The sequence below is a fragment of the Zonotrichia leucophrys genome, chromosome 1A (genome assembly GCF_028769735.1).
Source record: "Zonotrichia leucophrys gambelii isolate GWCS_2022_RI chromosome 1A, RI_Zleu_2.0, whole genome shotgun sequence".
Classification (NCBI taxonomy): domain Eukaryota; kingdom Metazoa; phylum Chordata; class Aves; order Passeriformes; family Passerellidae; genus Zonotrichia; species Zonotrichia leucophrys.
Genome location: NC_088170.1, coordinates 72,623,121 through 72,649,499, shown reverse-complemented (window position 1 = coordinate 72,649,499; position 26,379 = coordinate 72,623,121). Strand labels below are relative to the sequence as shown.

At 55.1% G+C, this 26,379-nt stretch overlaps 1 protein-coding gene across 2 annotated transcripts in view; it reads left to right on the top strand.

Moving 5' to 3' along the window:
* Positions 1-26,379, top strand: part of PPP6R2 (protein phosphatase 6 regulatory subunit 2) — a 58,110-nt gene that overhangs the window by 15,177 nt on the left and 16,554 nt on the right. The window contains exons 2-12 of one of the 2 annotated variants that reach the window (XM_064703143.1): positions 4,163-4,295; positions 12,202-12,443; positions 15,301-15,487; positions 16,191-16,328; positions 17,414-17,479; positions 18,326-18,438; positions 20,143-20,256; positions 21,817-21,943; positions 22,537-22,689; positions 24,058-24,288; positions 25,768-25,832. In XM_064703143.1, coding sequence (XP_064559213.1) covers positions 12,217-12,443; positions 15,301-15,487; positions 16,191-16,328; positions 17,414-17,479; positions 18,326-18,438; positions 20,143-20,256; positions 21,817-21,943; positions 22,537-22,689; positions 24,058-24,288; positions 25,768-25,832 — 1,421 coding nt within the window. In that variant the 5' untranslated portion in view covers positions 4,163-4,295; positions 12,202-12,216. Of the gene's footprint in view, positions 1-4,162; positions 4,296-12,197; positions 12,444-15,300; positions 15,488-16,190; positions 16,329-17,413; positions 17,480-18,325; positions 18,439-20,142; positions 20,257-21,816; positions 21,944-22,536; positions 22,690-24,057; positions 24,289-25,767; positions 25,833-26,379 lie in introns of both variants that reach the window. The other variant, XM_064703141.1, reaches the window with a different exon arrangement.

Here is a 26,379-nt window from a genome sequence, read left to right as displayed (position 1 = left end):
TGGCAGTGGGGTGTGATGTATGAGCCTGGCACCGCTCCTCGCCTGCTTTCCTGGGAGTGCCTGACAGCTCTGGGCATGGAGCAGGGCTGCCTTCCAGCTGGGCAGGGAGGCAGAGCTGTGTGGCAGGAGGTGGGAGAGGGCTGCAGTGACCCTGTCCCTGCGCTGGGAGTCACCAGGCAGCACTGGGACACCTGGGCACCTCCATCTCCTGCAGGTGATGCTCTGCAGCCTCCAGCTCCTTCCCAGGGAGCCCTGGGCAGGGATAACCATAACAATAATAACAACAACAGTGCCTCTGCTTGCAGGTGTGGGCAGTTCATTGCCATCAGGAACTGCACCGGGAAGTCCTGGGCTGTGTTTCCTCATCCAGGGCTGCCTGACCTTGGGGAAGGACCTGCTGTGGTTGGGGTGACTCACTGGAAAACCACAGCAGCTGCACGTCCATCCTGTGGTGTGCCCGGGATCCCAGAATCAGGGAGTCTCCAGAGCAGGAGGGGACCCCCAGGGATCACAGACACCCCAACAGTCCCAGCCTGTGCATCCCTGGCACGCTGTGCAAGCACTCCTGGAGCTCTGGGGCTGTGCCCGTTCCCTGGGGAGCCTGGGCAGTGCCAGCACCCTCTGGAATAGAGCCTGTCCTGATGTCCATGCTATCCCTGCCCTGGCACAGCTCCATGGAGATTTGAAAAGATTTGGAGCAGGCTCTGGCAGCACAAGGTGCTGGTTGTGTGCTGGATCAGCTCCTGTGGAAGATTCCCAGAGCTTGGCCAAGGGTTTAAAATAGTAACTGGTCTTGGTGGCTTCTCCAGTTACCAGGATCATTGCAGGGATCTCATGATTTGCATATCGTTTTCCAAATGTCCACATGCAGAGGAAAAGAAATTTGCTGTTGCTCTGACCCTGAGGTGATGAAGGAAGAGTTGAAATGATGTTTGCCAGGAGTGGATGTAGGGATGAGCTGGGGCTGGGAGCTGGCAGTGTTTGGGCAGAGAGGGGTGGGCTGGCTGCTCCTCCATGGGGATGGAATGGGAACTCCAGGAAACTGCCAGAGGGCAGCCATGGGTGGCATCTTGGCAATGAGCAATTCCTGCCTGGGCTGGCATTGCCAGAGCAGCTGGGGCTGCCCCTGATCCCTGCAGTGCCCAAGGCCAGGCTGGAGCAGCCTGGGATGGTGGGCTTGGAATGGGATGGGCTTGAAGGGCCCTTCCCACCCAAACCATTCTGGCATTTGGGACACTCAGAATCCATCCCCAGGGGTTTTTATGGAAGTTGGGGATGGCAAAGGGAAGGGAGACCCTTCCTGGAGTGCTGAGATTGCCAGTGAAGCCTCCAGAGCCCAAAATCCCTTCCTGGAGAGGAGTCGGGGTGGGGATGGATCCAATGGCAGGCTGGGAGAGCTGGGAATGGAGGGAATTCCCTGGAGAGGGAGCCTGGGCTGGGATTTTGGGAAGGGATTCCCAGAGCAGCTGGGGCTGCCCCTGATCCCTGCAGTGCCCAAGGCCAGGCTGGGCACTGGGGCTGGAGCAGCCTGGCACAGTGGGAGGTGTCCCTGCCATGGGCACCCCCTTGTCCTGTCCCTGCAGGCCTTGTCCCCTCTCCCTCTCCTGGAGCCCCTTTAGGCTGTGGAAGGTTCTGTCTGTCCAGGTGAGCACCCCCAGCTCTCCCAGCCTGGCTCAGCCCTGCAGCAGCTCCGTGCTCTCTGGACTCTGGCCAGCAGTTTGTCTCAGCTGTTGTTTATTTACTGTTAGAACCAGTGCCTCTGGGAATATTTCAGTTCCTGTATTGGGGTTGAGGTTCAGAAGAGTTGATGGAAGGATCTGTATGTATGTGTTTGTTTATTTATTTATTTATTTGCTGGAAATGAGGAGGCAGCACAGAGCAGAGCCCATCCCAGTGACCCCATGGCTGTGTGCAGTCAGGCATGGGCTGCAGGAGTAGGTGGGTTAGAACTGACCAGGACAATGTGGAGTGACCATCCTGGTCAGTTGGTGTTTGTGGTCACTTGGCCGTTCCAGCTGAGCATTGGGGCGGTGCCTGGATGGTTTTACAGCTCTTCTACCCTTTAATGCCTGAATTCCTGGCAGAGACAAGGAGGGTTAGGGAAGAGCTGAAGACATCGTAACCCCCAAGTTCAGAAAATCAATGCAGGTGTTGATGGTATAAAACTCCAAAAATGGGAAAACCTCTGGACCGTTTTTCCCAGTCTTTGCATCACTCACATCTGCAGGAGAGAAGCTGGTAAATCCAACTGTTTTAGGCTGGGATTATTTTTTCCTTTGAGTGTATTCAGCCATGGAAGGGGCTGCCCAGGGAGGTTTGGGGTGCCCATCCCTGCAGGTGTCCAGGGAATTGCTGGAGGTGGCACTCAGGGCTCTGGGCTGGGGACAAGGAGGGGATTGGGCACAGTTGGGACTGGATGGGCTGGGAGAGCTTTCTCAACCTCAGCCATCCTGGGATTTTGTTGGGGCTGCTCTTAAAGCAGGTGGGAAGAGGCTGAATAAATCCCAAAATTCGTGTGAGTGGACATTGATTAGGGAATAGTTTGTGGTTGTTCTGTTCTGTCAGCAGTGCAGGCACCCTGGGAAATGCTGCTTTTCCTTAGTTCCAACAGCTCAAACTCTTCCTTTATCAGTGAAATCTTGAGGGAAGTTCTAACTTATATAAAAGGTTGAATTTAGCTCATCTGGGCTGATAGTTCTGATCAACCATGATAAAGTAACTGAGGCAGTGGGAAGACTTTAAATTTTCTTAAAAATAACTGGATTTTATATGTGTCTGTCCTTTTCCAAATGCTCCCATCCCACTGCGGCCTCCTGGGATGTGCCATGGGATGAATGGGAAGGGCAGGAATTCTGTTCCTCTTGTGAGGCTCATGTTTAAGGATTACATGGACCTTTTGATTGTTTTTTATTGAGGAATTCCTGATTGTCCTCATCCTTTTCCAGTTCCTTTTGCAGGCAAAGAACCTTTTCCTTGTAGTTGGCTCAGAGCAATGGTGGGTATGGATTTCCTCAGGGAAGGGGCACTGCAGCCTCTGTGCATCCCTTCTTCCCACCCAAACCATTCCAGAACTGCATGGTTGTGGGATGCAAAGCCAGCTGAGACCAAGACAAGTTCTCCCTTCCAACCCCCCCATTGCTCCCTGTCCCAGCTTCTTCTGTGCATTGTGAGAATTCCCTGTGTTCTTCCATGGCTCTTCCAGCCTTGAGCTCTCCAAAGCATCAGTGTCCATTTAAGCCAGAGCTGTGGAGAATTTTATGGAACTCTTGGCATTTGTTTTGCTGAGGAGGTGTCCCTGTTTATGGCAGGGATCTGGCTCTGCTCCCAGGGAACAGGGACAGGAGCAGAGGGAGCGGCCTCAGGCTGGGACAGGGCAGAGCAGGGGGGAATCAGCAGGAATTTCCCCATGGAAAGGGGTCAGGCCTTGGCAGGGGCTGCCCAGGGAGCTCTGGAGTGCCCATCCCTGCAGGTGTCCCAGGAGATCCTGGAGGTGGCACTCAGGGCTCTGGGCTGGGGACAAGGTGGCCATTGGGCACAATTGGGACTGGATGGGCTCGGAGGGCTTTTCCAATTCTGGGGAAAAGGGTGACAAAGCTTAGAAATAAAACCCTGAACAGTTTTTGTTGTGATCAATGCCCTTGGTGTGGGTGAATGTTGTACCTGCAGTTAAGTAACCATTTAGTGGATGATGAGGAAATACATTTCTATTCACATTACATTTAATTTCCATTGATGTGGGGAGCTGCTGCTGGTTGGTCCCTGTCTGGGTGTGTCCCACAGCACACCAGGAATTCCTGGATTTCAGGAGATTGGTTAAAGCCCAGCTCTGGAGTTGTGGGGGAGCTCATGGGCTGAGCCAGGCTGGGCTCTTCCCCTGAGATCCCCTTGCACTCTCTGTGGTTGTTCTGAGCCTCATCCAGCCTGGCCTTGGACACTGCAGGGCTGGGCCGTTCATGTTTGCCCAGGGCTGCAGAGGAGGGGAACTGGGATAACTGGGAGGATCCTGAGTGCCCTGATTGGTGATTCCTTGGCAGGGACTGTCAGTCCCTGTGATCCTCCTTTGAGCTGAATGGTTCTGTGAAAGTTCATTTAGGGAAAACAATAAAAGCCTTTGGCCCTCAGGTGCCTTTGCTTATTAGTAACTTTTAAAAATGTTTTCCAGGATTGGAATCTTGCAAAGGAATTCACACTGGATGAAAACCATTTCCTGAAGCTGGGTCTATTCCAGGAACTGTAACCCAAATGTTTCTCTGTCCGTGGAGGAGATTTCACATTTGAAGAAACTTCTACCGAAGGTAGGAACATCTCCCTGTCCTTTTGTCTTGGAATGGCTGGGTGGGAAGGGACCCCAGAGCCCCTGCAGTGCCACCCCTGCCATGGCAGGGACCCCTGACACTGTGCCAGGCTGCTCCAGCCCCAGTGCCCAGCCTGGCCTTGGGCACTGCAGGGATCAGGGGCAGCCCCAGCTGCTCTGGCAATGCCAGCCCAGGCAGGAATTGCTCATTGCCAAGATGCCACCCATGGCTGCCCTCTGGCAGTGGGAGCCATTCCCTGGGTGCTGTCCCTGCAGGCCTTGTCCCCAGTCCCCCTGCAGGCCCTGCCAGGGGCTCTCAGCTCTCCCTGGATCCTTCTCCTCTCCAGGTGAGCATCCCCAGCTCTCCCAGCCTGGATCCCTGGGAGCTGAGGGGCTCCAGCCCTGCAGCAGCTCCAGGTCCCTCTGCTGTTGGCCCCAGGGCCGCTTTGCAGGTGGGGTCTCACCTGAGCAAAGGGGTAGAATCCCCCTCCCCTGTGGGATCACCCAGCACTGGGGGATTTCTGGCCAGGGCCTGTGAAGTTCCTCATTAAGGGACCAGTTAATTCCAAGTAATGAGGATGAGCTCTGTGATGCTGCTGTGGTGCTGGGTGCTCAGTTCTGGTGGCTGCTCCTGGGATTGATGCTGGTATTTAATGCCTTGAGTCATCTGAGAGGGAATTGTGGTGTCCCAGGAGTATTCTGGGATGGAGTCTGAGGGGCTCAGTCCCTGTGTCCCTGTGCCATCCTGGAGCCTGGGCTGCCTTTTTCCCCATGGGGAGGGGTCAGGCCTTGGCAGGGGCTGCCCAGGGAGGTTTGGGGTGCCCATCCCTGGAGGTGCCCAAGGCATTCCTGGAGGTGGCACTCGGGGCTGTGGGCTGGGGACAAGGTGGGCACTGGGCACAGCTGGGGCTCCATGGGCTGGGAGGGCTTTTCCAGCCTCAGGGATCCCAGGATTCATGGTGTGCTGGCCAGGAGCCTCCCTAGAACCAGGTTCAGCTGGGAAAAAGTTCCCTCAGAACCTGAGCTCAGGTCCATAATGGCTGGGGAGGGCATGGAGCTCCTCTTTGCCTGTTCCCCTGGGCACTGCTGTGGCTGTGGCAGGAAATGCCCTGTGGAGGTGCCACCCTGTGCCCTCTTTGTGGGGCAGGAAAAGGGAACAGGCTGGGATCTGTCCCCAGAGTTCCCAGGGAGGAGTGGGAACCATGGAGCAGAGCAGCTCAGGCACACAGCAGGAGCTGCCCTCTCTGCAGCAGCACCTCCATTGTGGATGCACTGCCCTGGCATTCCCTGGAGCTGTGGGAGCAGTGCATCCTTCCCAGAGCCAGCAGGGGAGTGGCTCACTCGGGCCTTTTCCTCTTGGGAATTCCGTTGGGAAAAGCTCCCCTAATGCTCCAAAGGGAGAGATTTGATGTAAAACAAGTTCTCCCATGGAAATAGGGCATGAGTTAAAGATGCACAGACTGGAATGGTTAGGTGGGATATTGGGAAGGAATTCCTGCTGGGGGGGTGCTGAGGGCTGGGATGCAATTCCCAGAGAAGCTGTGGCTGCCTCTGGGTCCCTGGAAGTGTCCAGGGCCAGGCTGGATGGGGCTTGGAGCTGCCTGGTCCTTGTGACAGCTTTGGTAGGCTCAGCCTAATTATTTTTGTGTCCCAAGCAGATGTTGATTCCCTGCTGTTCCTCCTGGGAGCAGGGATCCTTCTGGGATCACTCCCAAATCCACTGGTTTGGGATCTGCCTGTGCCTTTTCCTCTTTCTGATTTGTGCTGATTCATTTCTTCCCTTTCATCCCGCTGCTGAGTCACCAAAGGGAGGGAGTTTTGCTCTAAAGCTGTCTGGGAATTCCATGCCCAGCCCTTCAGTGGGAATTCAGCTGAGCCATTGATCAGCCTGGCCTCGTCCATCTGTGTTTTCCAGGAGGATTTTCCAGTGGTGGAACAGTTTGCTGGAAAAGCTGATTTGGGGGTTCATGTTCAGCAGGTTCAGTGAAGTGAGATTTTGTTCCCTGGAGCTGGGATAACTGTTACTGGATAACTGGAATTAAAGGTGGTTAAAGGTTGGGTGGATGTGTGGTCCTGGTGTTCCCACACTGGAATTGGAGGGAATTCCCTATGTTTTGGGGTATTTTTTGTTGCTTTGTGTAGCAAAGCTTAAAATTATTTATTCTTATGGAGGAAATAGGGGAGATTTTGTATTAAAACTTGGCAAAAAAAAGAATAAGGTTTAAATTTCCATCAGGAATCTGTGTCTGTCCAGGCTAAAACCCACCCTGGATGGAAGTGGGAGCTGTTGAGCTGGGCCAGAGCTGCTGGAGTTGGGGTGGCTTTGGGAGTTTGTACTGGGTGTTACCGGGATGGCGGGAGGATCCCAAAACTCTTTCTGGGAATGTCCCTCCTTCAGCACTTCCATGTGCCCCCACCTAGTAAAAACATTCAGTGTTTTATTTTAGCAGGAATGATCTTAAATGGACCTAAAAAATCGGTAAATCTTGGGAATTTTGTCCTGATTTCCAGGAGACATTGCCTGGGGGGTTCCTGCCCCTCCCTGTTCACTTTTCCTGGCACTGGAGTGCACAGAGCATTTTGGAAAGGTTGGAAAATGCTGTGGATGTTTTCTCTGTGCCTGTGCTTGCTGGGGCTCAGGGGGGCCCTTGGTGACACAGATCTGGCTGGGAACAGCCCTGGGAGAGATCACAGCAACCCAGGATCTGCTACTGCTGGGGCTGTGGGATCAGGGGGGCTGGGAGAGTCACCCGAGGGTGACCCTGTCACCGGCACCGTGTCCCTGGGTCCCTTTGGAGTCACCTGGGAGTGACCCTGTCACCGGCACCGTGTCCCTGTGTCCCTTTGGAGTCACCCGAGGGTGACCCTGTCACCGGCACCGTGTCCCTGTGTCCCTTTGGAGTCACCCGAGGGTGACCCTGTCACCGGCACCGTGTCCCTGTGTCCCTTTGGAGTCACCTGAGGGTGACCCTGTCCCCAGCACCGTGTCCCTGTGTCCCTTTGGAGTCATCTGGGAGTGACCCTGTCACCGGCACCGTGTCCTGTGTCCTTTGGAGTCACCTGAGGGTGACCCTGTCCCAGCACCGTGTCCCTGGGTCCCTTTGGAGTCACCTGAGGGTGACCCTGTCCCCAGCACCGTGTCCCTGTGTCCCCTTGGAGTCACCCGAGGGTGACCCTGTCCCAGCACCGTGCCCCTGGGTCCCTTTGGAGTCACCTGAGGGTGACCCTGTCCCAGCACCGTGTCCCTGTGTCCCTTTGGAGTCACCTGAGGGTGACCCTGTCCCCGGCACCGTGTCCCTGGGTCCCCTTGGAGTCACCTGACACTGACCCTGTCCCAGCACCGTGCCCTGTGTCCCCTTGGAGTCACCTGACACTGACCCTGTCACCGGCGCCGTGTCCCTGGGTCCCTTTGGAGTCACCTGAGGGTGACCCTGTCCCAGCACCGTGTCCCTGGGTCCCTTTGGAGTCACCTGAGGGTGACCCTGTCACCGGCACCGTGTCCCTTTGTCCCTTGGAGTCACCGAGGGTGACCCTGTCACCGGCACCGTGTCCCTGTGTCCCTTTGGAGTCACCTGAGGGTGACCCTGTCACCGGCACCGTGTCCCTGTGTCCCTTTGGAGTCACCTGAGGGTGACCCTGTCCCAGCACCGTGTCCCTGTGTCCCTTTGGAGTCACCTGAGGGTGACCCTGTCACCGGCACCATGTCCCTGTGTCCCTTTGGAGTCACCTGACACTGACCCTGTCACCGGCACCGTGTCCCTGTGTCCCTTTGGAGTCACCTGACACTGACCCTGTCCCCGGCACCGTGTCCCTGTGTCCCTTTGGAGTCACCCGAGGGTGACCCTGTCCCCAGCACCGTGTCCCTGTGTCCCTTTGGAGTCACCTGAGGGTGACCCTGTCCCCAGCACCGTGTCCCTGGGTCCCTTTGGAGTCACCTGACACTGACCCTGTCCCCTGTACCACGCCCCCAGGCTGCTTCCCTGCTGTTCCCACTGCAGTCCCCAAAGGGAGCCTTGGTTTCCTGGAGCTGCCGCCAGCAGGAGCCTGGGTGATCGTCCATGAAAAATAAATAATTAAAGGGCAAATTCCTCATTGGAATTCCCAGGCAGGAGCTCCTCGGGCTCAGAATATTCTGTGTAAAACATTGATTTTGTCCTTTATGCAGATGAGCAGCTCTGGGGCAGGTACTGTCCAGGACATGGCTTTGGGGAGGGGGGAAAATGAAACAAAATTAAATACAGTAAAATAAAATAACATATAACAAAATAAAGTAAAATATGTGTCCTCCCCCTAGCCCCTGAGCAGATGGAGAAGGAGAAAAAGAACTGAACAGAGCAGAGGTGACAAAAGGGATCCTTTGTTTGGGGTTTTAAGCAGCAAGTGCATTACTTGTTGGAACTTTCTATAAACTCAGCAGGAATTCTGTTGGCAGGGAATTGAATATTCCCAGCCCTGAGGAGGCAGGGTTTGTTAGTCTTGGAATTCTGTGTTGGAACAGGGAGATTAAATATCTCCTGCATTGTCCCCAAATTGAAACACCCCAACACTGTTTTTTATCATGAATAGGAATTAATTTATGGGCTGGAAACTGATGCTGCTGTGCTGGGACAGGGGGGCTTCAATCCAGGTGGGGCCCAAAGACACATTACAGAACTCACCTTCCCTGGTGCCTCAGGCTGGGGAGGGCAGGGCTGGATGGGAGATTGGGAATGAGGAATTGTTCCCTGGCAGGGTGGGCAGGCCCTGGCACAGGGTGCCCACCCTGCATCCCTGGCAATGCCCAAGGCCAGGCTGGACATGGGGCTGGGCACACACTGGGACAGTGGGAGGGGTCCCTGCCATGGCAGGGTGGCACTGGGTGGTCCCTCAGGCCCCTTCCCAGCCAGCCATGCCAGGATCCCCTGAGCCTCAGAGCCCCCCTGAGGATCTGTAATTGCTGCTGTTAATGAGCTGTCCCAGAGCCTGGTGCCCCAGGGGGTGCCCTGGGGCTCTCCTTGGCTGCAGCCCCACTGCTCCTTCCCACACAGGCCTTGGGGGGACACTGGAATTTCCTGTGGGGCTGGGAGATGCTCCCTGGAGAACAGCTCAGCTCCAGCCCCACAGCAGGAACTGACACAGAGCTGCCCTCCTGCAGCCCTCGTGGGGGTTGCTGTTATTGGATATTCCAGAAATAAAACCAGCAGCTGGGAAGGGCTGTGGGTGTCCACCTGAACAAGGGAAAACATCTCTGCTTTGCTGGTGGCAAGAGTGACCTAAATTTAAGCACTGAGATGAGAGAAGCAGCAGATGCCATGGAATCAGAGAGTTCTGGAATGGTTTGGGTGGGAAGGGACCCCAGAGCCCCTGCAGTGCCACCCCTGCCATGGCAGGGACACCTCCCACTGTGCCAGGCTGCTCCAGCCCCAGTGCCCAGCCTGGCCTTGGGCACTGCAGGGATCAGGGGCAGCCCCAGCTGCTCTGGCAGTGCCAGCCCAGCCCCTCTCCACTCTCGCAGGGGAGGTCAGGCAGCTTTTCCTGGAGATGTATAAAAAGTTCAGGAAAGCTGTGGCCTTGCCAGGATTACAATGGGTGTCAGTTTGGAAGGTGAGAATTCTGTGTGGATTCCACACCAATGGAAGGAATATTTCTGCATTTGGGTTGACTGAGCCCCCAAACCTCCTTCACTGAAGGCCTTTGGTGCCAGATTCTCCCTCGGTGAATTTATAACCAAGCAGAGATGGTTAAAAATACCCAAAGAACAGTTTGTGAGGAACACACCGAGCCCAGCAGTGCTGTCACTGCAGTGTCACGTAGGTTGAACATTCAGATGGCTGCTCCCAACTCCAAAATTCAGCGCTGAAATCCCAGAATCCCAAAATCCCTGGGGTTGGAAAAGCCCTCCCAGCCCATCCAGTCCAATCTGTGCTTGACCTCCACCTGTCCCCAGCCCAGAGCCCTGAGTGCCACCTCCAGGAATTCCTTGGCCACCTGCAGGGATGGGCACCCCAAACCTCCCTGGGCAGCCCCTGCCAAGGCCTGACCCCTTTCCATGGGGAAATTCCTGCTGTGCCCACCCTGAGCTGCCCTGGCCCAGCCTGAGGCCGCTCCCTCTGCTCCTGTCCCTGTTCCCTGGGCTGTGCCCTCCTGGCAGGGACTTGTGCAGAGCCACCAGGGCCCCTGAGCCTCCTTTGCTCCAGGCTCAGCCCCTGCCCAGCTCCCCCAGCCCTGCTGGGGCTCCAGGCCATTCCCAGCCCCACTCCCTGGGCACTGCAGCCCCTCCAGGGCTCTCCTGAGCTGCCCCAGGATTCTGGGTGGGCAAATCCTGATGTGTAGAAGAAACTCAGTTTATCCCCTGATCCATGTCCTGCTTCTGTGAATGCTTCACTTGAAGACTCACTGTGGAAGTTGCACCATGAAGGACTGGGAGGTTTAAAATCTAATGGGAAGATTAGGATCTTCAGCTTTTTACAAGGCCCTGCTCTGGTGACTGGAAGGCAGAGCCCCCTCAGTGTCATTCCTGGAGGGAAAGTGGATTTTTATGGGGACAGTGTCCAGGCTGTCCTGTAGCTGAGGGTATGCAGAGTGTAACCAGCAGAGGATCAGGCACAGGGACATTTTTGGATGCTGGAAAAAGCCAAAGGAATGGATGGAGAGAGTTCTGTGTGTGGAAATGGGGATGTGGGTTAGGTTAAAAACAGCCTTGTGATCCTGGGTGTGGAATCACATGGTGCTGCTGGATCATCTGGGAATGTGGCACAGGGACACAGCTCAGCCCAGGGGCTGCGTGTGCAGAGCGTGGCAGCCAGGGCTGGCACTGCCCAGGATGTGCCCCCTGTGTCCCTGGCAATGGCAGCCACTGCCTGCTGTTTGTGGTAATGGCTGCAGGGGGACTGGGGACAAGGCCTGCAGGGACAGCACCCAGGGAATGGCTCCCACTGCCAGAGGGCAGCCATGGGTGGCATCTTGGCAATGAGCAATTCCTGCCTGGGCTGGCATTGCCAGAGCAGCTGGGGCTGCCCCTGATCCCTGCAGTGCCCAAGGCCAGGCTGGGCACTGGGGCTGGAGCAGCCTGGCACAGTGGGAGGTGTCCCTGCCATGGCAGGGGTGGCACTGCAGGGGCTCTGGGGTCCCTTCCCACCCAAACCATTCCAGGATTCCCTGAATTCTGTACCTGGTGCTGTGGCCAGAACAGGACTGTGAAGGGTTGTTGAGGAGCTGAGGTGAGATGGTGAAGGGCAGAATTGGAAGAGGAAGTGTTAAACAAGAGGAAGAGCCCTGGAAGAGTGTCCTAGGAGTGGTCTGAGCAGTGCCTTGCTTTGGTGTAACTCACAACTTTTCCAAAATTTCAGGTATTAGGAAAGCAAAGTGGAAAAAGATCATTAATAGAACTTACACAGAGAAAAATTGGGATAACAAAAGGGCAAACTAGTGTTGGGATAGGAGTGCATGGAAATGGGGGATTCAAAGTGCAGTGCCCCAAGAACAACCCTGAGGGGCTGGAGCATGTCCAGGGAATGGAGCTGGGAATGGCCTGGAGCCCCAGCAGGGCTGGGGGAGCTGGGCAGGGGCTGAGCCTGGAGCAAAGGAGGCTCAGGGGCCCTGGTGGCTCTGCACAAGTCCCTGCCAGGAGGGCACAGCCAGGGAACAGGGACAGGAGCAGAGGGAGCGGCCTCAGGCTGGGCCAGGGCAGCTCAGGGGGGATTCTGGGGAAATTCCTTCCCCAGGAGGGTTGGAAAACACTGGATGGGCTGGAGTCCTCATCCCTGGAAGTGTTCAAAGAATATGTGGAGGTGGCACCTAAGGCCATGGGGTGGCAGGGGATGGGGTGATGGTGGGACTCGATGCTCTCAGGGCTCTGACATCAGCAGTGCTGTGATCATGCACAGTGGGTGTGGAGCAGTAACCGGTGCTTTCCTGCCCCCAGCCAGTCGTGTCCCATCACCATGTTCTGGAAGTTTGATTTGAACACAACGTCACACGTGGACAAGCTGCTGGACAAGGAGGATGTGACCCTGGAGGAGCTGATGGACGAGGATGACGTCCTGCAGGAATGCAAGGCCCAGAACCGGCGGCTGCTGGACTTCCTGTGCCAGCAGCGCTGCATGGAGCAGCTGGTCACCCTCATCACCCACGAGCCCCCCGTGGACATGGACGAGAAGGTCCGATTCAAGTAGGTATTGGATCCCTGCTCCCCTGGGACGTGCCAGCCAGGGATCCCGGGGCTGCAAACACACATTCCACCTGGGCTCCGTCCTGCCACCTCCTCGGGGGAGGGAGCCTTTGAGCACCGGGGATGTTCCAGCTCTTGGGGTTTGGAGGGAATTGGTTTGGTTTTGATGGTTTGACATTGAGTTGGTCTCCAAAAAAATTCCTATTTCAAGTAATGTCTCCAAAAACACATAGCTCAAGTAATGCCTCAAATAATCAAATCTCAAATAATGTAAAAAAAAAAAATCTTATCTCAAAAAATCTTATCCAGAGCTCCCAGCTGGCCTGGAAGTGACTTGTCCTAGTGGCTTGTAGGGAATGCAGAGATTGGGAAAGATCGTGGTGTAGAAACTTGCTGTTCCCTCAAAATCCAAAGCCCTCTGAATAGGTTTTTATAGGAAAGGGAAGCACAAGAGGTAGAAATCTCTGAATTCAATGGGTTTCCAATCCCACAGAACAAAATGAGCTGAAAAATGAATAAAATCTGGGTTATTTTCAGTGTGCTGCATGTCCAGATCCTGCTGATTTTAGGATCACAGCTGTGGGCAGGCCCTGCCTCTGCTCAGACCACGCTGAGCTCTTCACAGGGGTTTACTTCTCACCAGAGTTGTGTTTATGTATTTTTAACCCAATGTATACTCAAAAATATTGACATTTGGGTTTGGGGAGTTTGTTTGCTTTTGTGAAGTTCTTACAAAGTTTATATAAAAATAAAAGGCTGCTCTGACTATAAATAAATGAAACTGGGCAGGTTTTTCCTGGTGGGGATGGATCAGGGCTGGGGTTGGTGGAAAGCCACAGAAGTGCCACGTTCAGGTGTGGTTTTGGGTAAGAGTTGATAATGGTGTGGGGTGGCTGTTCCCAGGTGAGTGAATGCCCGGGTAATAACCTGGAATATCCTGTGGCTGCTGTGCAAGGCTCCTGCTCTGAAGGGTGAATTTGGGACCCGCCTGCAGAGCTGCATCAGCCCTGGGGCCAGCAGCTGAAGGACCTGGAGCAAGTCCTGGAGCTGCTGCAGGGCTGGAGCCCCTCTGCTCAGGAGAGGCTGGGAGAGCTCACCTGGACAGGAGAGGGATCCAGGGAGAGCTGAGAGCCCCTGGCAGGGCCTGCAGGGGGACTGGGGACAAGGCCTGCAGGGACAGCACCCAGGGAATGGCTCCCACTGCCAGAGGGCAGCCATGGGTGGCATCTTGGCAATGAGCAATTCCTGCCTGGGCTGGCATTGCCAGAGCAGCTGGGGCTGCCCCTGATCCCTGCAGTGCCCAAGGCCAGGCTGGGCACTGGGGCTGGAGCAGCCTGGCACAGTGGGAGGTGTCCCTGCCATGGCAGGGGTGGCACTGCAGGGGCTCTGAGGTCCCTTCCCACCCAGCCATGCCAGGATTCCCTGGTTGTTACCAAACAGGTGAAGAGTGAGGGAAGGGGGGCACAAGGACAGAGGTATCAAGAAGGAAATTCCTGCTGGGACACTGAGGGCTGATGTTCATGGAGCATTTTCTTGGCAGCTCTTGGGACTCCCAGGCAGAGCAGGCCCAGAAGCATCTCCAAAACCTGGAGAGGGGAAGGAGGGTTTGAGCTCATTAAGAGTACCAGGGAAGCTTTTGGGATAAATAAAGGCTGAGCAGGAAGAATGGGCTCTGTGTAAATCCTGATGGAATCCCACTTTGGCTCCTCAGGAAAGCTTATAAAAGTTGGTGAAGTGGAATAGGGAGAAACTTGATAGCTTTGGAAGGATCTGGGGCTGGGGATGCGTGGAGAGGGGATCATCCAAAGGCTTTGTCCCTGGAACAGTGGGATGGAGGTTCATAAAGTTCAGAGGGGAAATTGCAAAGAGGAAATGTCCCCAGTAAATCCCCATCCAAGCAGAACTTGTGGATTGAAACACCTGAAAGGAGGCTGGAGCACGAAGGGAGAGTGTGAATGTTGGACCTGCCAATGAGCTGCTGAGCCCAGGGTGAGGGGAGCTCAGCTTGCAGGGGTCGGAGGGGGAGTTGGGGTGAGGTGAGGTCCCTGCAGCCTGGGAACCTCCAGGGCTGGGATGTGGTGCCAGAACGGGAATGGTGAGGGGTTGGATCAGACCTGGGCTGTGAGAGCTGCAGGAGCAGCTGGGACAGGGAGAGCTCCCGTTCCTCCCCTGTCCATGGGATCCCAGGGAGGCTCCACACACAGATCTTTAGGAACTGTGGATGTTTTGTGCATGGAATGAGCCGGGGAAAGGAGAAAAGAATGGTGGTGTCCCTTCGGGGCTGTGAGGGCTGGAAGGGCTCTAAGGTCCCTCTGTGGTGGTGACAGTGGCATCCTCAGCCTCTGCTCCTTGGGCAGCACCAAGCCTGGAACAGCAGCAGCAGGGCCTGAGGGGCTTTGGGACCTCCAGGGCTGGAACTGCAGGAACAGGAGGAGGCTGCTGGGGGAGGGAATGGTGCAGGGAAAGGGTCAGAGCTCCCAGCTGGCCTGGAAGTGCCTTGTCCCAGTGGCTTGCAGGGAATGCAGAGATTGGGAAAGATCCTGGTGTAGAAACCTGTGGTCACAAATCACTAATAACCCATTGTGGGAAAAGTGTCCTCACCAGAGGGATGGGGTGGGTGGGAAGGGCCTCAGAGCCCCTCCAGTGCCAGCCCTGCCATGGCAGGGACACCTCCCACTGTCCCAGTGCCCAGCCGGGCCTTGGGCACTGCCAGGGGTGCAGGGGCAGCCCCAGCTGCTCTGGGCACCCTGTGCCAGGGCCTGCCTGCCCTCCCAGGCAGGAACTCCTTCAGTTCCTTTGTGGAGGGCAGATCTGCAGTTCCCGTCTCACCTGTGCTGGCTCTGGTGTGTCACTGCAGGTACCCCAACACGGCCTGCGAGCTGCTCACCTCGGACGTGCCGCAGATCAACGACAAACTGGGCGGGGACGAGACCCTGCTCAACATCCTCTACGACTTCCTGGACCACGAGCCCCCCCTGAACCCCCTCCTCGCCAGCTTCTTCAGCAAGACCATCGGGAACCTCATTGCACGCAAAACAGAACAGGTGGGGATGGGTCTGTCCCGCTCCCGGGAATTCCCTGGCGCTGCCCGTGCTGTGTCCTTGCTGTGAGCTCATCACCCTGGAGCTGGGTTTAAGGTGGAGGTGAAATGGGGTCTCTGAAAGTTCTCAGAATTCCTCAGTGCAGGGACATGCTGCTGTGGACAGACTCTTCCCAGGGCTTTGGGTTGGGATCTGCCACGGCCAGGATATCCCCATGGCACAGCTAAAGCTTCACTTTTCATAGCAAGGCATTTTGAGGATCATCAGAGTCATCCCAATACATACACAAGGCCTCAGGCTCATCCTTGTGAAAGGGGTGCTGAGGCTTGGGCTGAACAGGCATTCAGGAATTCTCACATCCCAGTAAATACCGGGGTTGTAAATGCTGCCTGGTAGGGAGCTTGAGAGGAAAGGAGAATCCTCCAGCTTCACTTACTTCCATGGCATTGGGTTTGTCTGTGACACAGAGGGGAGAAAAGCTGGCTGAAAAGATCTCATTTGGTGTTGCCTTGGAATAAGAATTATTCCCTTGTTCCCTGGAGAGTTCCCAACCCAAGGTCAGTGGTTGAGACAAAAAGGAGAAGCTGTGGGAGCTGTGAGGGAGGAGTTGTGAGGGAGTTGAGGGGGATCTGTGAGGGAGCTGTGGGGGATTTGTGAGGGAACTGTGTGTCCCGCTGGCAGCTGATGCAGGCTCCTGTTTCCACAGGTGATCTCATTTTTGAGGAAAAAGGACAAGTTCCTGAGCCTGGTGCTAAAGCACATCGACACCTCTGCCATGATGGACCTGCTGCTGCGCCTCATCAGCTGCGTGGAGCCCACGGCGCTGCGCCAGGACGTGCTCAACGTGAGGGCCTTCCCCTGCCAGCCCCTGTCCCTGCCTGGCTGGGGACAGCTGGAGCCCGTGGCTGTTTCATCCCAGGAGCACACCCACCCCTCAGGCAGCTCCTGTTCCCAGGGCTGGGGTCACTCCGTGGGGTCCCCCATTGTGGCTCCAGGGCAGCAGCCTGGGTCACTCCTGGCAGCAAAGGGTTCCCGCTCGTTTTTCCATGGAGCAACCTCTCTTAGTCCAGCTGGAGAGCTTGGAGAAAGGGAAACTGTGTTTTCCCAGTGTTCAGAAATTCAGACATTGATTGGGACAGTAATTAGTGTAATTCCTTGCCATGTTCAAGGAACCATAGAGTCAAGGAATCCTGGAATGGTTGGGGTTAGAGAGGACCCTAATGCCCCTGCAGTGCCACCCCTGCCATGGCAGGGACACCTCCCACTGTCCCAGGCTCAGGAGCAGAGGGGCTCCAGACTCATCCCTGGAAATGTTTTTCCTTGTAATGGAAGTTTGCTCATTTCCCAGACAGCTGAGTTTGGGCATTGTTGGGATGAGTCTGGGGGATGTCACACGTGCAGCAGTTTTCCTGGAGCAGGAGTGGGATGTGAATGGAAACAGGTGGACATGAGGGGCTGAGCACGTGGGGCTGGCAGGGAGCCTTTGGAGAGGACCTTCCTGGTTTGCCTGGGCCAGAAATGAGGATAGGGAATGGTTTACATGGAGAACAAGAAGTTCAAGCAAGGTGGAGCAAGGTGAAGGTGCAGTGACAGCTGTTGCAGCATCTGGCAGGAGGTGGAATTGCTGGGTGTGAGCAGCAGGAAGAGCAGGAGCTACTGGGAGAGCGTGGTGGGTTCTGCCACCGCTGCTCAGATGAGGCTGTTTGTCCCCGGAGCATTCCATGTTTTCCAGAGGGCCCTGCGTGTTAGCTCCATGGCAGGATGCAAATCCACATCCATCCCCATCCCTGCTGATGCAAATCTGAATCCATCCCTGTCCCTGCCTCAGGGATGGGACTGGAGAGGGAAGGAAGGGCTTCCCAGAGCCCCTCTTGCTCTGAGTTCTCGGACATCCATTGAGGATTTTCTCTGCTGCTCTTTCCCCTGCAGTGGCTGAATGAAGCCAGGATTATCCAGAGACTCGTGGAGCTGATCCATTCGAGCCAGGATGAGGATGTGAGTGGCACAGGGCTGGGATTTGGGGGCTGGGTCCTGCAGGGTCCGGGAGATTTCCGTTTGCCTTGTCCCAGTGACCTGTGGAGGAGCCATGGGGATGGGCCTTGGGATGTCCCATCTTCTGCTCAGCACCAGATGAGGGGAATTGGAGTGGTTTCATTTGCTTTTGACTCACTTTACTCCCAATTTCTTGGTTCTGCTGCCTCAGTTCATCTCAGTCCTACAGACAGCGGGGATTTCCCTTGGGGTTAGGGAGGAGCCTGCTGTTCCTGGGAGATCCTTTAAAATCAGCCACTTTGTGCCATTTTCAAATCTTTCTAACCCCAAGTAGGAATTCAGTTGTAAAGTCCAGAAAATGGAGTTCTCTGAGCCCAATTCCCTCAGCTCATCCCAAGCAAACCTCCCTCTGTGAGGGGAAAACTGGGAACATCCCCATGGATTTGTGTTGGAGCAGATGCTGAGGTACAGTAGCTCCAGAGGCTTTGCCTGATGGCCAGAACTGGAGGATGAATTCCTCAAACACTCCTGGAAAGCCTTTTAAATCCCAGGAATTAAATGGTGAAGGGTTTTCTCAAGCAGGAAAGCTGAGCAGAGGGAGGAAGGATGGGATGTTTGTGTTGCAGATGTGCAGATTAGAGGATTGAGGAGAGAAAAAGGAATCCTCACCCCTGAGCTCCTGAATGGTCTGGTTTGGGCCAATCTCCTTTGAGTGCAAAGCCTGTTGGTGCTGCAGCTCCAGGAGTGTCCAGCCCTGAGTCACTGCAGGGGGAGCAGGAGTGGGGTTGATCCCAGGCAGAGCATTCCCAGCCTGGCCAGGCGCTGAGGCTGCTCCTGTCCTGTTTGCAGAGGCAATCCAACGCTTCCCAGACCCTGTGTGACATCATCAGGCTGAGCAGAGACCAGAGCACTCAGCTCCAGGATGTCCCGGAGCCAGATCCACTTCTCACAGCACTGGAATCGTGAGTCCTGGGGGCACTGGGCGTGCTGGGGGCACCGGGTGCCCTGGCAGTGGTGCCCGGAGCGCTCTGCAGGGAGCAGACAGGGCAGGGATGTTCCTTTGGAGCTGGAGCTGCTCTCAATGGCCTCTTCAGTGATCTGGGCATTGGGGCTCTGTCCAGAGGCAGGAGAGGGGGCCAGGGAGCCCAAAGGTCCCACCTGATCCAGGGTGAGAGGCAAAAACCCAGGGAATTCCAGCCTGGAGAAGGGAGGGTTATGTGGGACCTCACAGCACCTTCAGAGTCTGAAGGGATCTCAGAGGAATCCCAGGACCTTCAATGAGGGCTGTGATTCCCTGCAGTCCCAGGGGTGATGGCCATGGATGACATGGTACTTACAGACTTTTTGGGTAATTTTAGGCTTTCTTTGTAGTTTTGGAGAGGGCTATGGGACCCTGCACTTCCAGGAACTATCTCCAGAATTCTTGCTCAAAATAAAGGAGCATTTTGGGCAAAGGGGTTCTCGTGCTTCTCTTCCCTTTCTGCTGAAGGTCACAAAGCTCATGACCCTTCCTGGCCAATTTTCCCAGCATTACAGTGACCTTTTGGGTTTTGGATAACTTTTATCATTCCTGAGTCAGGAATGAATGATCAGCATGAAGGAGGTGGGATCAGGGTTTGAGCCCCAAATCCAGGTTCAGGAGCTGCTGGCTGGGGGCAATAAAGGGAATTTGGTTCATTACAGAAAATTGCCTCCTTTTCCTGCCTCTGTCTCCCCTGCTCTGTGGACAGAGGGTATTTAGATGCTTCTTATTAAAAGAATCCTCCCTCATGAATTATTCAGCTGTTTTTACATTTTTGTATATTTTATTTATACCCATGGAAAGGAGACTTTTTGGAACATTAGAAAATAGTCAGGATTGGGCTGTGAACGTCCATGGGATGGAGGAGGGGATTCCTGAGGCTGACATGGGACTGAGGGAAGAGCGGGAAGGGGAAGGGACAGGAGCTGCTGGAATTTTGGGAGCTGCCCCTGAGAGGACAGAGGGCACTGTTAAGCGCCAGGAGTGCAGGCTGAGAGCAGGAAAGACATATCCAGCAAGGGGACACAGTCTTCTGCGCAATGGGAGTGGTGGAGACGGAGCTTCTCCAGCAAGGGGTGGAAGCTGGGATGAGAGGTGGTGCAGTCCATCCTGGGTGTGTTTACCAGCCTGGAGGTGGCACTGGGTGCCAGGGGGTGCAGTCGCCATCCCTGGTGTGTTTGACCAGCCTGGAGGTGGCACTGGGTGCCAGGGGGTGCAGTCCACCGGTGGGGGGGGCAGGGGTCCATCCCTGGGTGTGTTTGACCAGCCTGGAGGTGGCACTGGGTGCCAGGGGGCGCAGTCGCCATCCCTGGGTGTGTTTGACCAGCCTGGAGGTGGCACTGGGTGCCAGGGGGTGCAGTCGCCATCCCTGGGTGTGTTTAACCAGCCTGGAGGTGGCACTGGGTGCCAGGGGGTGCAGTCGCCATCCCTGGGTGTGTTTGACCAGCCTGGAGGTGGCGCTGGGTGCCAGGGGCTGCCTGAGGGGTTGGGGCTGGGTTGGAGTCGATGACATTGAAGGTCTCTCCCAAGCCGGTGATGGTGTGGGCTGGGGAGCAGGGCTGGTGCGGCCCAGGGCAGTGGGGAGCGTGGGGTGTTCCCTGTGCCCTCAGTGGCTGCCCCGTGTGAGTGAGCCCTGTGTCCCCAGGCAGGAGTGCGTGGAGCAGCTCCTCACCAACATGTTCGACGGGGAGCAGAGCGAGACCTGCATCGTCAACGGAACCCAGGTGCTCCTGACGCTGCTGGAAACGCGGCGCTCCGGGTGAGCCGGGACCGCTGGGACTGCTGGGACTGCCGGGATTGCCACGATTACTGGGATTGCCAGGATTACTGGGATTGCCAGGATTACTGGGATTGCTAGGATTACTGGGATCACTGGGATCGCCAGGGTTACTGGGATTGCTGGGACCGCCAGGATTACTGGGATCACTGGGATTACCAGGATCACTGGGATCACCAGGATTACCAGAATTACTGGGATCACTGGGATTACCAGGATCACTGGGATCACCGGGATTACCAGGATTACTAGGATCACTGGGATTGCTGGGATTGCCAGGATCACTGGGATTACTGGGATCACTGGGATTACTGGGATCATTGGAATTGCTGGGATTACTGGGTTCACTGGTATTGCCAGGATCACTGGGATCGCCAGGATTACCGGGATCACTGGGATCACTGGGATTACCGGGATCATTGGAATTGCTGGGATTACCAGGGTCACTGGTATTGCCAGGATTACCGGGATCACCGGGGTCACTGGGATCACTGAGATCACCAGGATCGCTGGGATTACTGGGATCACTGGGGCACTGGGATTGCTGGGACTGCTGGGATTGCTGGGATTATCAGGATCACTGGGATTGCCAGGATCCATGGGATTATCAGGATCACTGGGATTGCCAGGATCCATGGGATTACCGGGATCACTGGGATTGCCAGGATCACTGGGATCACTTGGATTACCAGGATTACTGGGATTACTGGGATTACCAGGATCACTGGGGTCACTGGGATCACCGGACGCTCCAGGCTGGGCTGGGGGCACTGCCCAGACACAGGGAATGGCTTCAAGCTGGAAGTCTTAGATGGGATATTGGGAGGGAATTCGTGGCTGGGAGGGTGGGCAGGGCCTGCTGCCCCTGGATCCCTGGCAGTGTCCAAGGCCAGGCTGGACATTGGGGCTGGAGCAGCCTGGGACAGTGGGAGGAACAAAGATTTGTTAGGTAGCTCTTGCTGAGCCATTTTCTTTGGAAGTGTTTGGGAGTTTGGAACCCCAGGCCCCACTTAGGGAATGTTTGGTTTGCCAGCTCTGCTGGGAGGTTATTTCTGGTCAGCTCCTCCTGAGCTCAGCACAGGTTTGGTTGTGTGAGCAGCACCTGGGAAATTATACCAATATTAACTAATACAGTATAATAAATAATAGGAATAACTAATATAATAGAATCAATACTGTGCAGGTGTGGGAATGTGTTCAGGAGCTGAATATTATTATTTTTCATCCTCATTTTTGAAGAGAAAACTACTGACATGGCCAGTGTGACTGGAGGCTCTTTAACAAAATCTCCACCTCTGGATACTGGGGGCAGTTCTGGGCCCCAGGAGAAGGAAGATGGAATGCAGGAAGTGTAGAAGGAAAATGGTTTTAGTGGAATTGCTGATTGAACACCAGGTTGGGCACTGGTTTAATATCATAAAGTCCCAGAATCCCAGGACTGACTGGGTTGGGAGGGACCTTGAGGACCCTGGTATCACTTGGTTGTTCAGAATGGGAAGAGGGAATGGTGAATGACTCCAGTGAATCGTGGTGTTCCCTCAGAGTGGAAGGCCTGATGGACTCGTACACTCAGGGATTCGAGAGGTCTTACACTGTCAACAGCAGCATCTTACACGGCATCGAGCCCCGGCTCAAGGACTTCCACCAGCTGCTGCTGTGCCCGCCCAAGGTACCGCCGGCACTCCATGGACACGGGGCCAGGGAGGGGAATCCACAGCAAACCCTGAAACTCAGGGATGAGCAGCAGGAGGCTGAGAGCTGCGTTCTGGGAAATCTTTGGGACTGGGGGATTGAGGGGAGATGGGAAGGGATGGAGAGGAAGAAACTTTCAGTGGATAGTTGGATTTTAGTCTTCTGATTTGGAAGTTAAATCTCCCAGTTGCCCCAGAACCATCCTCTTGGGAAGGTGGTTTAGGTTTCCCTGCTGAGAACACTCCTGAAATGGGTGGGTTCTGTTCAATCTGAGAATTCCAGAACAGCTGGGGTTGTTAGGGATCATCCGGTGCTACTCCATGCAGGGCAGGGTCACTGGAGCAGGTGACAGAGGGACACGTCCAGCTGGGATTGGGATGCCTGCAGAGCGGGGCGCTCAGGCCCTCCCTGGGCAGTGCAGGCTTCCAGGGCTCTGTGCCCTCCATGGGAAGCTCTTGCCCCTGGTGAGGTGGAATTCCCATGGTTGGATTTATGGCCAAGGCCCTGCAGAACCCTGGTGCGGGCTCTGTGGGAACGCTGCCCTGCCCTGACTGCCCTCCCTGCCCGCAGAAACCGGCCATCCTGACCACGCTGGGGGTGCTGGAGGAGCCGCTGGGCAACGCGCGGCTGCACGGCTCGCGGCTGATCGCGGCGCTGCTGCACGCCAACACGCCCAGCATCAACCACGAGCTCTGCCGGCTGGGCACCCTGGACTTGTTACTTGTGAGTGTCTGGGGGCACTGGGGGTGGGACCTGGATCCCTCTGTGCGGGGCTTGTGCTGGGGAGACAAAGTCCTGACATTTCCCTTACCTGCTCCAGTGAGCAGGACTGGTTACTTGTGAGTGTGTGGGGCACTGGCAGTGGGACCTGGATCCTTCTGTGCAGGGCTTGTGCTGGGGAGACAAAGTCCTGACATTTCCCTTACCTGCTCCATTGAGTAGGACTGGTTACTTGTGAGTGTGTGGGGCACCGGGGTGGGACCTGGATCCCTCTGTGCTGGGGAGACAAAGTCCTGACATTTCCCTTACCTGCTCCAGTGAGCAGGACTGGTTACTTGTGAGTGTGTGGGGCACCGGGGTGGGACCTGGATCCCTCTGTGCGGGGCTTGTGCCAGGGGGCCAAAGTCCTGACTTTTCCCTTACCTGCTGCATTGAGCAGGACTGGTTACTTGTGAGTGTTTGGGGCACTGGGGTGGGACCTGGATCCCTCTGTGCAGGGCTTGTGCTGGGGAGACAAAGTCCTGACTTTTCCCTTACCTGCTCCAGTGTGCAGGAGTGGTTACTTGTGAGTGTGTGGGGGCACCTGGATCCCTCTGTGCGGGGCTTGTGCCAGGGGCCAAGGTCCTGACATTTCCCTTACCTGCTGCATTGAGCAGGACTGGTTACTTGTGAGTGTCTGGGGCACTGGGGTGGGACCTGGATCCCTCTGTGCAGGGCTTGTGCTGGGGAGACAAAGTCCTGACTTTTCCCTTACCTGCTCCAGCTCCTCCTCCCCTGGAGGAGCTTTTGTGATCCAAATCCGACTGTTTGGGGTTTTGGACTGAGCCTCACATTTCCAATTAAATGTCAGTTCAGTGGAGAAGGTGTGAAACAGTCTGTGCTGTGAGTGTGAGCTCGTGGAATGATGAGAGATTAATTTTCTCCCAGGATCCCTGAGGCTGGAAAAAGCCTTGCAGAACCTGGGCAGCCTTAAGAGAATTCATTCCACCCTTAGCAGTGGTTTAGTTCCTGTTTTTCCTAGGCTTCACTGAGCCCCAGCAGAGTTAAGTTGTTTAATTCAGTGTGTCTGTGCTGTGAGTGCTGTGTGAGAGGATTCCTAAGTGCTCCATTTACGGGGAATATTCACTGATTTCCCAGCAGACTGAGTGCCCTGGGAATGCAGAGTCCAGCCTGCACTGGGTGCTGGCATGTAGCAGGAAAACTGGATGAGTGGAATTGCTTGATCAAACAGCTTGGGCAACAGTTTAATATCCCAGAGTCCCAGAATCCTGGGATGGGTTGAATTGGGAAGATCCTTAAAGATCCTTAATATCATTAAAACCCGGAAAATTTATCCCAAGTAAACTCTTCCATCTCTCGTTTCTCCTCCAGGATTTATTTTTTAAATACACGTGGAATAACTTTTTGCATTTCCAAGTGGAGCTGTCCATAGCAGCCATCCTGTCGCACTCGGTGCACGAGGGCAAGCCCAGCCCGGGGGAGCCGGGCAGCAAAGAGGAGGCTGCGAGCGGGAGCGCGGCCCCGGAGCCCGCGGAGCCCCCACAGCCCCCGCAGCCCCCGCAGCCCCCTGCCAGGGGCACCGAGAACCTCATGGTCACCCACGTGAGAGCCGGGCTCTGGGATGGGGCTGGGGGCATCAGGGGTCTCTGGGATCAGATTGGGATCACCAGGGTGCCTGGGGTGGGGCTGGGGTCACCAGGGTGCGTGGGCTGGGGTCACCAGGGATCTCTGTGGTGAGGCTGGGGTCACCAGGGATCTCTGAGGATAGGGCTGGGATCCCTGGGATGGGGATGGGGTCACCAGGGATCCCTAGGACGAGGCTGGGGTCACCAGGGATCTCTGAGGATAGGGCTGGGATCCCTGGGATGGGGCTGGGGTCACCGGGGTCTCTGTGGTGAGGCTGGGGTCACCAGGGATCCCTAGGATGGGGCTGGGGTCACCAGGGATCTCTGGGGATGGGGCTGGGGTCACCAAGGATCTCTGTGGTAAGGCTGGGATCACCAGGGATCCCTAGGATGGGGCTGGGGTCACCAGGGATCTCTGAGGATGGGGCTGGGGTCACCAGGGATCTCTGTGGTAAGGCTGGGGTCACCAGGGATCTCTGTGGTAAGGCTGGGATCCCTAGGATGAGGCTGGGGTCACCAGGGATCCCTAGGATGGGGCTGGGGTCACCAGGGATCTCTGTGGTAAGGCTGGGGTCACCAGGGATCCCTAGGATGGGGCTGGGGTCACCAGGGATCCCTAGGACAAGGCTGGGGTCACCAGGGATCCCTAGGACAAGGCTGGGGTCACCAGGGATCCCTAGGATGGGGCTGGGGTCACCAGGGATCTCTGAGGATGGGGCTGGGATCCCTGGGGAGGGGCTGGAGTCACCAGGACATCTCTGGGGTGGGCTGTTCCAGAGCAGGCACTTGTCTCAGTGTAGATTTTTTTATTATTATTTATTTGTATACAAATTTTTAGTGGATTTGTTATAATTTATTACCTTTAAAAATTGTTTTTATTACTTATTATCAAATTTTCGTGGGCTTTATTGCTATCTATTTTTAATGGGTTTTATTATTATTTATTATCATTTGTAGTGGGTTTTATTATTATTTTTTATCTATTTTTAGTGGGCTTTGTTATTACTTATTATCATTTGTAGTGGTTCTCATGGAGCTGCGGTTGCTTTTGTGCCTTTATTTGTAGCATCCCATTAAAACTCCCCTCATTTAATGACCCTGTAAATCCTTTGATATTTATTAAAATTATCCCCATTTATTATTAAAATTCCATTTTTTAAAGTAAAAACTACTACAAGTTTTGGACAAAAAACTGCCCAAGAGCATTGCAGCTGTCAGTGGCCAGGCCTCAGTGTGGGGGCTGGAAAAAGGCAGCAGAGCTTCAGTTGCTGCTGCTTGGGGATGCTCCAGGTGTTGCTGCTGTGCTGGGATCTCTGGGGAAGAACCAGGAAGGAATTGGGCTCTTGGGCAGGGGAAGGGCTGAGGCTGCAGCTCCTGAGGGGCAGCCAGGGAAGGAGCAGGAGGATCCACAGTTCTCCTTTGGAAAATCCTGAATATCCTCCCTTTTTCCCCACAGCTGTTCCAGAAGTGCTGCCTGGTGCAGAGGATATTGGACGCCTGGGAAGCCAATGACAAAATCCAGTAAGGAATTGCTGGCCTGGGGCTGCACGTTGACTTTGGAATATTCTTGGAGAATTTCCGTTTTAATGGTGTCCAGACAGACTTGGATTTTGGTTGGGATTTGGAACTGGGGTGGTTTGCATGCTGACAAGCCAAATTCTCAAATTTTGGACAGGATTTGAAGGCATGGTGGGTTTTATGGATGTTTCCAACACTCCATCCCAAACATTCAGTCTTCTGCTTACCTGCTTTCTCAGGGAATCCCATGGAATACTCACTTTTTAAACTTGTTTGTTTGTTTGTTTTAAATGTACGATTTTATTCTTCCCGGAGTACAAAACTGTTGGAAGTTGGGGTGGCCAAGCATTTGTGGCCTGGATTTCCTATTTTAGCTTTAAAAACCCCTTGGATTTTGTGCTGATTGGGCTGATAAGAGCTAAATATTCTAAAAGAACTAAAACATTAAAGTGGAAATACTCCAGAGGCTTCAGTTTCCATGTCCAGCTCAGTGTTTGGTCCTCCCTCTCTATTTTGAGCTCCTGGTGGCTTCCAAGGCCTTTGGAGTCCC